The following is a 15,884-nucleotide window of genomic DNA, read 5'->3' on the forward strand; positions in this document are numbered from 1 at the left end:
GGGTCCGACTGTGCTGGCTTCACCCGCCCGCTGAGCTCAGTCGGGGTGGAGAACTCCGTGAATTTCAGCCAAACTGGAAACCGAATGGAATGCATTCGGGCCTTCCTAATAAAGTGTGACTGAAATCCGGATTTATTAACTGTTCACTGAGTTCAGGGTACTGATAACCGCTGATGGAAAGACAATTTTGAATTGTCGCAGTCCTCAGAGATGAAAAACGATGGTTTCAGTTCCAAGCATCATTAATGAGTCAAAACTTGCAATTAACATGGGCAGCACTGAAAAAACTTCTCTTCCTTCATCATTTGTTGAATATTTGTGGAATGCTCCCTGTGTGTCAGGTACTGCACTAAGAACTAGACCCCGGGGAGAACAAGAAAGGCAAAGGCCCTTGCCTTGATGGGCAACATGTGGGAAAATGAAAAGAACTTTATATAAAACTTGTTTTAACCACCTCAGAATTACACTACACAGCAGAATTTGAAGATTTTTTACATTTAATATGAATATGTTTATAAAGCTCACCATGATTTGTTTCTTAAGGAAGGGCTTGTTTGTTTTGTTTGTTTGTTTGTAGTTTTTATAAAAATTAAAAGCAATCATGTGTGTATTCTTCCCCAGGGTGGTTTATTAAGCCTCTCAAAGAAACGACCACTTCACTGCGCTATCATCAAAGTATACGGTGGAATCTGGTATCCGAGATGAAAGCTGAAAATATTAAATCATTTCTTCGGTAAATTAGTTTTGGATATTTGATCCTAAAAATAAAGTATTTAAAATATTGAAGAGTGAGAAGTGTATCAAAACTGATGGTAGTCTTTGTGTGAAATTATATGATACTATATTCACTTACGGTAGTTTGAAATGACCTTTTAAACTACTCTTAAGGTAAAATCTATTTTAATGTTGCAGGAGTGTTCTTTTTCTAACTTCATCTACAGAAAAAAGTATCTGATTGCTTTATGTTTCTTTGCAACTTCATGTAACTTTGGGCTGATAATGTTATTCTTTGCTCCCCATGCCTGGATTTAATCAGCAATGTTATTTAAACATTATGTCAGGAAGACTTATGGTTGTAAACTCTGCTTTAGAGGAAAGGAGGTTAAAGTTTCAGATTGCCTGCCACAAATTAAACTTCTATCCCAGTTTGCAAATATAAGTAATACAAATAGAAGAAAATGGAAGCAAAAGAGTCAGTGCAAACCCACCAGTCTCTAAGCATGAAAAAGCGTGATATTTGGGGGAGTGATTAAGAACTCGTGTAAGGTAGTCACCATGACATTTATTTCTATATTCAGACTCTTAAAGGAGTGTCATTAGAAATACCTCAGCTTTTTCGAAGTATAATTTACACAAATAAACTGCATCATATATAACCTACATTTTGAGAGTATTGGCAGATGCATACTATACTCAACAAACTATCTTCTCAGTCATACAGAAAATTTACTTTATGCTCTTTGCAGTTTTTTCCTCCCTTCATCCATCCCCCTAGGCAATTAGTTTTATGACACTATGAATTCCTTTACATTTTCTAGGATTTTATATAAATGGAATCATACAGTTATGTGTTTTTTGTGTCCATTTTCACTCAGCATAATGAATTTAGAATTCATCCAGATTGCATATATCAGTAATTTATTGTTTTTTACCCCTGACTAGTATTCTATTGTATGAATATACTCAATGTGTAGTTGATGGGCTTTTGGGTTGTTTCTAGTTTTTGACTAGTGTGAATAAAGCTGCTATGAACACATGTTTACAAGTTTTTGTGTGGACATGTTTTCATTTCTCTTGGAATTGATGATAAGTACATTTTCAACTTTTTAAGAAAATGCCAGATTTCAAAAGCGGTTGTATCATTTCCAATTTCTACGGAACATGTGTGAGTGTACCAGTGCTTTGCATTCTGGCCAACACTTAGTATTGTTAGTTGTTTTAATAATAACAATTCTAATGGGTGTATAGTGGCATCTCATTGTGCTTTTAATTTGCATTTTCTTGTTGTTAAGCATCTTTTCCTGTGCTTATTGAACTTCGTATATCTTATAAAGAGTCTACTTAAAAATTTTTCTACTTCTAAATTGTTTTCTTATTGAATTATAGTGTTTATTTATATAGTCTGGATAGAATACCTTCGTCAGACATGTGTTATGAATATTTCATTCTGTTCTATGGCTAGCCTTTCATTTGTTTGTTTGTTTACATAGTGAAGTTTTTGAAAGGCAGGAATTTTTAAGCCCAGTTAACCAATTTTTGTTTTACGTTTAATACTGTGTGCTATCTAACTTTGCCTATGAGAATTTGTGAAGATTTTCTTCTGTTTCCTTTTAGAAGTTTTATAATTTTAGCTTGCACATTTAGGTCTGTGATTCACTTTAAGTTAATTTGTGTGTGGTATGAGTTGATGATTTCTTAAATACAAATATTCATTTATTCCCACAACATTTTTGAAAAACCTGTTCTTTTCCAATTGAATTGACTGGGCATCTTTGTTCAAAATCATTTGACCATAAAATGTGTGGCCTGTGTTTGGATTTTATATTTTCTTCTGATCTCTTGATCTGTATATCGCAATATCACAATATCTATCTTGTTTAGTATAGTTTAATAGTAAGTTTGATAATCAGAGTTAACCCTCCAAATTTCTCTTTTTAAAAATTGCTTTGACTATTTTAAGAAAATTGTATTTCCAAATAAATTTTAGAATCAACTTATCCATTTCTACCAAAAAAAAAAAAAAAAGAAAAGAAAGAAAGAAAGAAAAGAAAACGAAAAAGCCTGCTGGAATTTCGATTAAAATTGAGTTGAATCTGTAAATGAATTGGGAAGAAAAATAACATCTTTAAAATACTGATGCTCTCAGTCCCTTTATTTATTCATCTTAGGGGATGTTCTACAGTTGAACTTTTCACACTCATTGAAGGACACTGGCATTTTCCCCAGTTTTTGGATATTATAATTAAAGCTGCTATTAACATTTATATACAGGTTTTATGTGATCACAGGCTTTCATTTCTCTGGGACAAATGCCCAAGAGTGAAAATTGATAGGTTGTACATTTTTAGTTTGAGAAGAATTTGCCAAATGACTTTAGAATATGACTGTATTTTAGATTTTCCATTGGCGTTATCACTATTTTAAATTTTACTCATTCTGACAGATGTATAGCGATATCTCACCGTGATTTTAATTAGCATTCCCCTAATGATTAATTAATAATATTGAACATCTTTTCTGTGCTTATTCATCATCTCTTTAGTGAAATGTCTGTTCATGTGTTTCGCCTATTTTAGTTTTTTTTTCCTTTTGAGCTTTAGAAGTTTTTATATTTTCCAGATACAAGTCTTTTATTGGCTTTGTGGTGTACAGATATTTTTCCCAGTCTGTTATTTGTCTTTTCATGTATTAATAGGGTCATTTGCAGGTCAAAAATTTTTAATTTTAACGAGGTCGTTTATCGGTTTTTCTTTTTATGGAACATACTTTCGAGTTCATGTCTAAGAACTATGTGACTAGCCCTAAATCCCTTTTCTCCTCTCTGCCCCATTCCCAAATTTTATAATTTACATTTTGCATTAAAGTTTGTGATTCATTTAGAGTTAGTTTTTATTTAAGGTGTAAGCTTTGGTTGAGGTTCATTCTTCTGCCTGTGGATGTCCAGTTTCTAGCATCATTTGTTGAAATGCTATCCTTCTTCCACTTAATTACTTTTGCATCTTTGTCAAAAATCAGTTTGGATATGTTTTAGTTTTTTTCTGGGTTTCAATTCTGCCTTGTTGATCTATGTATCTATTCCCTTCAGTACCACACTCTTATTTTTAATTAAATGTATTGGGGTAACATTACTTTATAAAATTATATATATTTCAGGTATGTAATTCTATAAAACATCACCTCTATATTGCATTGTGTGTTCGCTACCCAAAGATAAATCTCCTTCTTTCGCCATGTATTTGACCCCCTGTACTCTCTTAATTCCCCACCTCCCTCCTCTCCTCTAGTAATCACCATACTGTTGTCCATGAATTTGTTTGTTGCTTTCTGTTTTATATCTCACATATGAGTGAAATCATATGGTTCTTGTCCTTTTCCATCTGACTTATTTCACTTAGCATGATACTCTCAAGATCCATTCATATTGTCAAAAGTGGCAATATTTCATTATATTTTTTATGGCCGAGTAGTATGTCATTGTACATATGTACCACATCTTCTTTATTGAAGGACATTTAGGTTGTTTCCATGTCTCAGCTATTGTGAATGATGCTGCAATGAACATAGGAGTACTGATATCATTACAAATAAGTATTTAAAAATTTTTTGAGTAGATACCCAGAAGAGGATTGCTGGGTCTTGTGGTAGCTCTGTTCTTAATTTTTCAAGAAACCTCCATACTGTTTTCCAAAAGGCTGCACCAATTTACATTCTCACCAGCAGTGAAGAAGGGTTCCTTTTCTCCACATCCTCTCCAACACTTGATATTTCTTATCTTATTGATAGTAGCCATTCTCACAGGTGTGTTGTGGTATCTTGTTGTGGTTTTGATTTTCATTTCCATTATAGCTAGTAAAGTTGAGCATATTTTCATATATCCGTTGGCCATTTGTGTGTCTTTTTTATTTCTCCTTTATATCTAAAGCAGCAGTCCACAGCCTTTTTTGGCACCAGGGACTGGTGCTCCTATGAGAATCTAATGCCTGATGATCTGAGGTGGAGCTGAAGCGGTGGCGATGCTAGTACTGGGGAGTGGCTGCAAATACAGTTGAAGCTTCACTGGCTCACCTGCCACTCACTTGCCGTGTGGCTTGGTTCCTAAGAGGCCATGGGCCAGTAGTGGTCCATGGCTTAGTAGTGGTCCATGGCTCAGGGGTTGGGAACCTCTGATCTAAAGGATTGCTTTGCTGAATATATTATTCTTGACTGATGATTTCTCTTTCAACATTCTGAATATTCGATTCTAATATCTCTTAACTTGTAAGGTTTCAGTTTAAAAAGTCAATGATAATATAATGATGTTTCCTTTATAGGCTAGTCTTCCCCCCACCCAGCTACCTTGAAAATTCTTTGTCATTAACTTTTGACAATTTTAATATAATGCGTCTTAAAGAGGTCTTTTGGGATTGAGATAATTAGATGTTTTTGTAGCTTCTTGGATTTGAGGGTTCATCTTTTTACATAGGTTTGGGAAGTTCTCATAGATTGAATAGGCTGTTTTCTTCTACCTCTTTTGGTATACCCATTATTCTTATATTTTTCTTTCTAATGTAGTCATAGTTCTTGTAGACTTAATTTTTTATTAACTCTCAATTCTCTTTTTCTACCCGATTCATTTCTAGATTTTTATTTTTAAGATCATTCTTTTTTCCACCTGGTCTGTTGTATTTCCTAAACTCTCTAATTCATTCTTCATCTCATTTGAGTTCTTTAGCTCCAGAATTTCTGTTTGGTTATCTATTTCCTAAACTCTCTAATTCATTATTCATCTCATTTATTGAGTTCTTTAGCTCCAGAATTTCTGTTTGGTTATGTTTTATAGTTTCCTTCAATCTCTTTAGTAAAGTACTACTTTTATTCCTGAGTTGATTGAAATTCCTGAGCTCATTGAACTGCCTTTCTGAATTTTCTTGTATCTTTATTCCTGAGTTGATTGAAATTTCTTGTGTCTCCTAGAGCCTTTTTAGAACTGCAATCTTGAATTCTATCATTTAAATCACAGTCTTCCATGTCTTTGAGTTTGTTTTCTGGAGACTTTTCATTTTCTTTTTGATCCACCTTATTAACTTGATTATTTATGATACTTGATAAATTATTTCTCTGCCTGGGCATTTTAGGGATTTACATTTTTTTAAAATATTGTATTTTGCTTTTAACAGTTTAGCAAGTTGATAAGTAGAGATCTTTCTTTTGTTTTCTAATAGGTGTGATATAGTAACAAGTTTTTGTTTTCTCTTACCTGCACTGCTGGGAATTCCTGGATCTCTGTGGGGTGATGTCACCTTAGCCATTGAAAATGCCTTTTATTCCACCAAAGAGTTGGGTGTCCCCTCTGTGACTAGATCCTCTGGGTCTCAGGGCACCACCCATCTGTGGTGGAATGTGATGGGGCTCCAGGCCTGTGAGTTTCCGGTGCTGCTTTCCAGCAACCAGAAGCCACCAGTTGCACTGTACTATCTGAGGTGTCAGTTGCTACTACCTGGTTCCACCAGACAGGGGGAGGTATGAGAGGGGGAGGTGGGTTGGCGCATCTGAGACTTTGCTTTTTCCACTCAATTTAGCCACAATGTGTATGGCTGCTCAGCCTGGAATGTTGCTTCTGCCCCTTCTCAACCTGCTGTAATCCCGACACCTCCACCTCTACTGCCTCTGTTGAAGCTGGGCAGGGGCAGTGGAGGAGGAGCTGTAGTGGATTTGCATGTCTGTGGCTTTGTTTTTTTCCCTGGTGATGGCAGCCGCTCTGTCCTTCCTCCCCTGCTTGCTCAGATATGTCGTTTTGGATGTCTCAATGCACAAATCTCTTGAACATGTTTATTTGTTAACCAGGGAATCTTTTATTGAATTATAGTTGTCTGACTTTAAGGTGAGAGACCAGAAAGTCTGACATTAACCATGCTGCTAACGTCACTCTGTCCACACTGTCTCGATTATTGAAGCTATATCATATTCTATCAATGCATAGAATGATTCCTCCCACTTTATTCTTTTAAACAATTATTTTAGCTATTCTACATCCTTTGCATTTATATATAAACTATAAACACATTTATGTCCAGAAAAATCCTTGAGGGGATTTTGATAAGAATTGCATTAATCTTATACAGCAGTTTGGGGGTACTTATCTTTACTATGTCCAGTCTTTCAATTCATGAACATAGGAAGTCTCTCTCATTACTTAGGTCATCTTTTATCTCTTTTATCAACATTTTATAATGTTCTGGATACAGATTCTGTATTTGTATGGTTAGGCTTATATCTAAGTTTTTTATCATTTTTTGGGGGGGCAAATGTAATTCATATCGTTTTTAATGTTAGTTTCCACATGTTTATTGTTACTATGTAGGAACACCATTGGTTTTTGAGTGTTCTTGTGTCCTATGGCCTGTCTAAACTCACATTATGAATGTTTTGCAGATTAATTAAGATTTTGTATGTAGACAATCATGACATACTTAAACAAGGACGATTTCCAAACTGTATGCCCTTTTCCTCTTCTTTTTCTCCTCCTCCTTTTTTTTTTTTTTTGTACTGACTGGAATTCCAGTACTAAGTTGAATAAAAATGATGAGAGCCAACATCCTTTCCATGTTTCTAAACTTGGGGAAAAGCATTCAGAGTTTTACCATTGTGATATTATCTGTAGATTTCTCATAGATGTTCTTTATCAAGTTAAGGAAACTCTCTATTACAAGATTGCTAAGAGGTTTTTTTTGTTTGTTTGTTTGTTTAATCATGAATGGATATTAAACATTATCAAATGGATTTTCTGCATCTATTTACATGATTATAAATTTCTTCTTTAGCCGGTTATAGTACTATTTCTTTATTGATTTTTTTTTTTTTGGAGGGTGATCAAATTCTATCAGGGTGTTCAGATCTCCTCTGGGAATTTAAAATTGTCTATTTTCCCATTAATTCTGTTAACTTTTGCCTTATATATTATGCTCATTTATTAGGCATATACACATTAATGGTATTATGTCTTCAAGGTGGAACTACCTTTTTCTTTATGAAATGTCCTTCTTTATCTTTGGTAATAATCTTTATCTTTATTTTATTTGGTATAAATATAGCCACACCAGCTTTCTTGTACTATGTTTGAATGGTACATTTTCTTTCATCCATTCACTTTTAACCTATCATTTTCTTTACAATTAAAATATACCTTCTATAGAGAACATATATTTACCATTTGCTATTTTATCCATTTTGGTAATCTTAATTAAAGTATGTCCTCTATAGGCAACAGATAGTTGCAACTTGATATTTTATCCATTCTGGTAATGTGTGCCTTCTAATTTGAGTAGTTAGTCCATTACCATATAACTACTGATATGGTAAAACTTAGGCCTACTTCTTCATTGTTTTGTTTGCTTTCTTTATGTTTGTTCCTTTACTTTTCATTTTATGTTCTCTTTTTGGTAGTGGGGAGAATATTTGAAATTTTATTTCAGTTTATCTCTTTGCATTGATTTTTTTAGAAGATGCTCTCAGGATTACATTACACATCTATAGCTTTCCACTGTATTCTTAATGTTACTATACCACTTAACATAAAATGCAGAACTCACATTCCTGTATGTCCATTTACTCTCTCCTCTACCATTATCTTATAGCTGTCAGAAATATCATATGTACATACAATATAAACCTCACAAAAAAAGTTATAATTTTTTTCTTTGGGTAGTTGTATGTATTGAAAGCCAATTAAGTGATAAACATTTCTCAGATGTTTATTATTGTCAATGATCTTTATTTGTTTCCAAAAATTTAGGTTATCTGTGGTATTTCTATTTAATCTGAATAACTTTCTTAAGCATTTCTGGTGGTAACACATTTGATTAGTTTTCTTTACCTATAAAATCATTATTTCATCTTAATTCTTGAAACATATTTTCCCTAGATGTAGAATTCTAAGATGATTGTGTTTTTATCTGCTTTCAGAACTTTAAAATTTTTTTTTTTTTTTTTTTTCTTTTTTTTTTTTTTTTTTTTTTTTTTGGTCTTCTGGCTAGTATTGGCATCTGATGAGAAGTCCACAGTCATTTAAGTTATAGAACATGTCATTTTTGTCTTTAATTTTCAGCAGTTTTACTACATGCCTAGGCATAATTTTCTTCAAATTTATTCTGTTTACAGTTCTCTGAGCTTCCTGACTTTGTAGATTTATTTATTTCACTAATTTAGGAAGGTTTTGTTTATTATTTCTGCAGCATTCTTTCTCTTCTCACCTTCTGAGATTTCATTTAAACTCTAGAATCAAATAAGCAAAGTGAAGTGCATACAGTAGAGATCAGAATATTATATCTTAGTTTCCATGGATGAACTAGAGAGACTTAGTGTAATGACGAATGAAAACAGCTATACTGTTCTTATGAAATTTGAGCTGATTTATGACTGAAGCATATCAGATATCAGAAAGCTAATTCAAAAATGTCTGTTTTGAAGAGTTTATTTGGAGATATAGGAAAAGAATCAGTAGGATGTGTCTAAAAGAAATCACCTAGAAAATTACATGAGGTGTCAGAAGCAAAACTTGGTGATGCTCTTGACCAAACATTGAAACTTATATCTGTTTCTTGTAGCACTGCTTTGTTTTAATGTGTAATATAGCATAAAGTGGTAAGTTTCATATGGATAGTTTGCATGATGATTGTCTCTTTGGAGTTGCCTTTTCTTTCTTTTACATCCAATTGAATACAGAAATTGCGTACCAAGAATGATGAGAGAATAAAAGTAGAGTGAAATACATTGAAATAGGAGCCCAATACTTGAATGAAGAGGAGTTACCCACAATTTTCATAGCACCTAGAATATGTAGAAGGTGGTGACTTTTGATATGAGCTTCAAAAGAGTTGTTAGTTTTGAAAGAAGTAAAAGGAAAAATATTTGGAAGAGCCAATGGAGAGTAAGAAGGACTCCTAGCTGATCTTTTAGCCCTGAGATTTGGGAGTGGGGGCGGACATGGGAAATAAAACAGTCTACAGGAGAGCTGGGTTCTCTGAAGAAACCAATTAAGACAAGGAGGTCAGGCAAACATTCAGAGAAGGGAATAAGGATAGAGAATTGTTGATCAGAAATCTGGAGGATTTATGATCAGTGCAAGAGTCTAGGAGCATAAGGAGAATTCAAGATTGTGTTAAAAGAATTAAGTATAGTGGAAATTCTTTGATTTTTCTTCAGCCATTTTCTTTTTGGCAGAGCCTTAACTGTTGGGTGTTTGCCCTTCTTCAGGAGGGTATGTGTTCAGTAAGGGTTATTTTCCTTCCAGCCTGAGGATCTCTTGATGGGTCTATAATCCAATCCTTATACCTCTCTTCCCTCTGGCAATGGTTAGTTTGAGAAGGGGTATATAACCCTATTATGCCTAATGAAATGGGAGGAAAATTCAGTGGATATCATCTATAAAAAGCTTTCCTCTGTTAAAAGAAATGCAAAAGAGGAAATAGCTGTTCTCGTTTGTACTTTTTTGTCCTGAACATCACAGTGTGAATAAATATATATATGTGTGTGTGTGTGTGTGTATGTATGTATATATACACATATATTTATACACACACACACACACACATACACACACACACACACACACACACACACACACACACACACACATATATATATATATAATGCCTGGAGCTATAATGCCCAACATGGACCATAAGGAGAAATTCAGATGTAAAGTCAAGGGTGTTATGCCTTGCTGCTCTTTTTTGGACTTCTGTATTTCATTTCAGTGTGTTCTCTAAAAGATGGGAGGCAAAAGTTCATGATTAATCTTTCATTTGAATTTAAGGAAATATATATTTTGTCTAATTATAAGACTTTTATCTGCTCACTGTGGAAAATAAAACAATTACAAATGATACACAGTAGGAATTAAATATTTCCAACCTCACTGTTTTTATGCATATAAAAAAACTTTTATCTATAAAAACATTAATGCTTTTTTACAGATACTTTAAGATATTAAATACCTGTAATCTGCAGTTTTTATTTAATATTATAGAAAGGGAAATTTTCACAAAGAAAAAGATGCTTGAGGAGTCCTAATGGATGATTAATAGCTTGCAGGTGGAAAAGACGAATGAATAGAAGTGATAGAGGGAGGTTCAGGTAAATAAGACATTTCTATTTGAGAGACGACCTTGTGCAAAGGCTAACAGGTGGTCACCTCAAGAGAAAAATGAGTATAGTAGATGATATAGAGCAGAGAAGTTTATAAGGAGTGTGGTGGGATGTGAAGCTAAAAATGCTGAAGGGTGGATTAGATGAGAAAGAGTCCCATATGCCATGTTGGAGTATGAAGTTTATAATGCAGGGCGTAGGGAGCCAGAAGATTTTAAGCAATTAAAAAATATGATCAGACGAATGTTTTTAAAACATCACTATTTCTCAAGGTCAAACAACTGACTTTCAGATTCTAGTCTTGGCATTTAATAGTTATGAAATCATGAACAAGTTATTTAAGTACTCTGCTGCCTCATTTTCAAAATAGAGACAATGGAAGAAGAGTCATGAGGATTAAATGAGATAACCCATGTGAAACCACCTGGTGAAGTTCCTAGCATGTAATACGTTTTCAATAAACATTAACTTTCTTTACTGCTGATCTTTTCTGGTAGTCTGATAGTTAACTAAAAATCTAATTTACAAAAGTATTATTGCTCTACTGATAGGGAGAAGAAGTTTGGGAAACTCTTTTAAAATATTACTTCAAAGTGAATCTTTTTAAGGACTATATTTGTGAGATCACTTTGATGCTCCAGATCATTTAAACCAAGAACCAATTGAACATTGCCCAAATTCAATTCAATAAACATGTATTATATAATTCCTGGATAACAGGCAGGAATTAAGCCCTAAGGGATATAAAAATAAAAATTCATGGACTTTAACTTCAATGAGATAAATAAACAAGTGCATACAATATGATAAGAACAATAGTAGACGTATATGTTAAGTAGACTGCCCAACTGGTGTCTTGCAAAGATTATGATTTTTTTCAAAACTTCTTCATTTACTAATGAGCAGTAGGAAGGTACACTGTTGATATAGAGGCATGACATTCATCCAGGGTGTTTTCTCATACCCAAGCCTTTGCTGATTGTGTTTACCATGGAATGTGTTCTTTTCTGGGGAGCATAATGTGAAAACTGCAGTTATTCATAAATATTTAAAAGCTGGAGTGGGCAGAAAAATAAAAATTTCTCCTAGTTTTTTTAAGTTCTTCTGGCTGGACTAATAATCAAATTAACATGAGACAGATCAACAGGAGAAAATAACAAAATTTAATACATATGTACACATGGAGTTCCAGTGGAGCCTGATGACAAATCAGGAGTTAAGGTTTATATGCCATCTTGAGCTAAGGAGAAAAGATGGGGGAGGGGGTTGTGTTTCGAGACTTCAATGGATAAGAAGGCAATTTAGAGGGAGATAGAAAAGCAAATGTTTGCTAAGTAAATGTTTGCTCTGCCATCTTTAACAATGGGACATGGAGAGAATTCCTATCAATTAGTTTTGCTAGATTCCTCCCTGCCTATCACACTTAGTTCAGATTAAATTCTAGTTTCAATGATGTCTCCCTTTCTGGAGCAGGTCCTCTATCTAAATTCCTTTTAGGCAGTAGGGTGGAAGGTCAAAGGTTTTTTCTGAGACTTTTGTTTGTTGGAAATAACCATCTTAAAATAATCAATGTCCCCAAAGGCACATTTTGAAGAGTGCCAAACTCTGTTCTCTCTCACTGACAAGTCTAGCAATTGATATCTCTAGATGAGTTTTTTATATCTCTGATATAGAAATGAGAATGTAATGCCTAAAGTATAAGTAATGCATCTAAAATGGTTCTTAGGCACATCATCTGAATATAATAGTCTTTAACTCCACTTGTATTTTATTTTCACTTTAGTTCTTTTACAAAGCTCCCTCATCTGGCAGGAACAGAACAAAATTTATTGCTCGCCAAGAAAATTCAAACCCAGTGGGAGAAATTTGGACTGGATTCGGCCAAGCTGGTTCACTATGATGTTCTCCTATCTTACCCTAATGAGACAAACGCCAACTATATATCAATCATGGATGAACGTGGAATTGAGGTGATGTAAAAGTGTTGGTACTTCTTGTACTTTACTACTCCACCTTTTAATGTGAATTGAAATTTAGAGTCAAATAAAAAGAAACTTGTTAATAATGCAATGAAACTCATATTTTCTAGATAAGTCATTAAGTTACAAACTAATCAGTGTCTAATACAGAGAAAACTTTAATAGTGCAATGAAACTCATATTTCCTAGAAAAGTTAATAAGTTACAAACTACTTATTCAGTGTTTACTATGTGTTAGGCATAGTACTAGGTCATGAGGCCAGAATGAAGAGTAGGACATGGTTCCTTTGCTTAAACAAGGTGAGGCAGACATTGGAACACATCGTTTCAAACCAGTATGGTAAGTGCTATGAAGAGTATGGTTAGGGTTCTTTACAAAGAAAGGGCCACAGACCAGTGTAGACATAAGAACATTCAAACCTGTAGAGAATCTTTATGAGTTTATTTGAGCCAAACTGACGACATATGCTGGGTTGCAGCTCTTTATGTATTTAAAATTAAGGAGGGAACATAAGGAAAGTTATGTGGAGGTGGGAGAAAGCAAGGTGGGGATTTCATTACAGGATAATTAACAAGGTTATGTGCTCTCTTGAGAGTGGTTACTGCTTATTTCAAAGGTGTGTTAACCTAGATGCACAGAAACAATGGACAGGGTTTGCTTAAGGCAAAGATAAACCTTTTACTTAAAAAGTTATATGCCTGGAATGTGACCTGCCCAGCTAGGAATTTATAATTAGAACACCATGTACAATTATTTTCCGCAGAACTCTTTTTTTCATCCATACCAGCCTGGGAGTCAGAGAAGAGTTGATGAGTCATGAAAAATTCTAAAGAATTTATCATGGAAAAGCAAGATAAGAGAATTCTAGGCAGAAGATTTATCATGGAAAAGCAAGATAAGAGAATTCTAGGCAGAAGATTATATTGGCAAAGGCTTGGAGACATATGCTAGTTTAGTATTATTGAGAGAATTTAAAGATTTTTCTGTATGTAAAGAATATAAAATACAGAATGAGCCATGATAAGAGATAAACTAGTATACAGTTGACCCTTGAACAACATGGGAGTTAGGGGTGTCAACCCTTAACCTATGTATAACTTTGACTTCCCAAAACTTCACTACTAATAGTCTGCTGTTGATTGGAAGCTTTACTGATAGCATAAACGTCAAGTAACACACTTTGTTATATGTATTTTACACTGTATTCTTACAATAAAGTATGCTAGAGAAAAGATGTTATTAAGAAAATCAAGATAAAATACATTGAAAATGTATTTATAGAATGTATTTATTGAAAAAAATCTGCATATAAGTAAATGGACTGCACAGTTCAAACTTGTGTTGCTCAAGGGTCTGTATATGTTTTGGGGACAGGTCATAGAAGGGCTATACACAGTCCTAAGAAACTTAGAATTCAATTTTAGTCAATGGAAACCATTGACAAGTCCTAAGTAATGGAAGTGTGTGTCTAGAGAGGCATTTTAGATAGTTTGGGCAGTCTGTAGATTACACCTGACTAGGCGATGGGTTAAAATTGGAGTCTTAAGACAATAGTCCAGGTAAAAGAAGACAAAGCCCTGAATTAGGATCTTAGGAGGAATGAAGAAGGGGGATAGATTTGAGAAATAGTTAGGAAGCAGTATTGGCAGGATTTGATTAGTGTGATTGCCTGGAGGAAGGAGGTGAGGACAGAGTCCTGGTATCTGGTGTGTGGCTAGCTAGTGATGCTAATAGTGGTAGGGAATGCAGACCCAGAATCAGGCCTGGAGTGAGAGAAGGTAAATTCATATCTTGCTGGTTTTAGTTTGGACATCCAAGCTGAAATTGTATCAGGCCCTTAAATATACAAGTCTTGAAAGCTAGGCATTGTAAGCATATGGATAAAATTTTGAGAGTCAATGAAGGAAGAGAATATAAAATGAGGCTAGCAGTATACTGGGGACAAAACATAGAGAAACGTTATTTAAATGCAGTTGAAAAAAGAGGAGCCCACAAAGAAAGCTGAAAGGAATAGTTGGAAAAGGAAGAGAATCATGGGAGTACCACCCTTTGAAGCCTGTTTTTATGCTTCATACGGGAGCTTTTGTTTACCTGAGATTGCATGCATTTATGTCAGTTTCTACTATTTTGAAGACAACAATAATGATAAAGCTCTTTTTTGTTGTTGCCAGTGAAATTTATCTGTTTAATAACAGAACCTAGTTTCAAGATGCTTAACCTTAAGTGGATACTTGAGGCAAAATACATTATTCTTTAATAACAATGCAGAATATTTCCAACTTCATGTGTTTTGATGCTTGCTAGATTTTCAAAACATCATACCTTGAGCCTCTACCAGATGGATATGAGAATGTTACAGATATTGTACCACCATATAATGCTTTCTCAGCCCAAGGCATGCCAGAGGTAAAATAAAAGACATTTTCTTATTCAACTCTTTAAACCTTCCTTTGTTATATGAAACCTCTGTAGAGGACTAAGCCAAAATTAGGAAGATCATACATCCTGATCCATACTTTGAGGTTCAGTGCTATGTATACTCTACCTAAAAATAATTTAGGAAAAAAGAAAAAAAAAAAGGATACCAGAAAAAGAAAGAAAATAAATACATAAAAATCAGACTCTATTGAAGCAGATGCTACTCTTTGAAATACAAAAAAACGTTCAGTAAGGGTGGTAGATGTTTTTAGAAGCTTTTTCCTTTGTTTGTAGTCTGACTTCATTACAGATTTATAGATATGATTTCATAGATCACACTACAGAAATTTAAAAATTAATACCATGGTTGGAAATTAAACATAGCTGGAATTTTAAAATGACTTTTATTTATTCTATTTCCTGTGACTCAGTATACACTGATAATTTCTGTAAAATAAAATACATGATTTTCTGCATATATTGAAATATTTTCAAACTACTTCCATAGACTCAACATGGATCTATTTCTTAAGCCCAAGCCAGGAAAGATAATTTTTGATGATGCAGTGTCGGGGAGCAAACTTATTCTTTGGTTTTCTCTTTAATTATAGCAGTATTAAGTATTTTTCTCTTTTGTTTTC

At 34.0% G+C, this 15,884-nt stretch overlaps 1 protein-coding gene across 2 annotated transcripts in view; it reads left to right on the forward strand.

Annotated features, from left to right (window-relative positions):
- The window catches only part of LOC102895568 (N-acetylated-alpha-linked acidic dipeptidase 2), a 56,091-nt gene that overhangs the window by 616 nt on the left and 39,591 nt on the right, over nucleotides 1-15,884 (forward strand). Inside the window, exons 2-4 of one of the 2 annotated variants that reach the window (XM_006926708.3) lie at nucleotides 622-733; nucleotides 12,629-12,815; nucleotides 15,130-15,232. In XM_006926708.3, coding sequence (XP_006926770.1) covers nucleotides 622-733; nucleotides 12,629-12,815; nucleotides 15,130-15,232 — 402 coding nt within the window. The remainder of the gene's footprint in view (nucleotides 1-621; nucleotides 734-12,628; nucleotides 12,816-15,129; nucleotides 15,233-15,884) is intronic. The other variant, XM_025042732.1, reaches the window with a different exon arrangement.

Source organism: Pteropus alecto, unplaced genomic scaffold (assembly GCF_000325575.1).
Source record: "Pteropus alecto unplaced genomic scaffold, ASM32557v1 scaffold7, whole genome shotgun sequence".
NCBI classification, from domain to species: domain Eukaryota; kingdom Metazoa; phylum Chordata; class Mammalia; order Chiroptera; family Pteropodidae; genus Pteropus; species Pteropus alecto.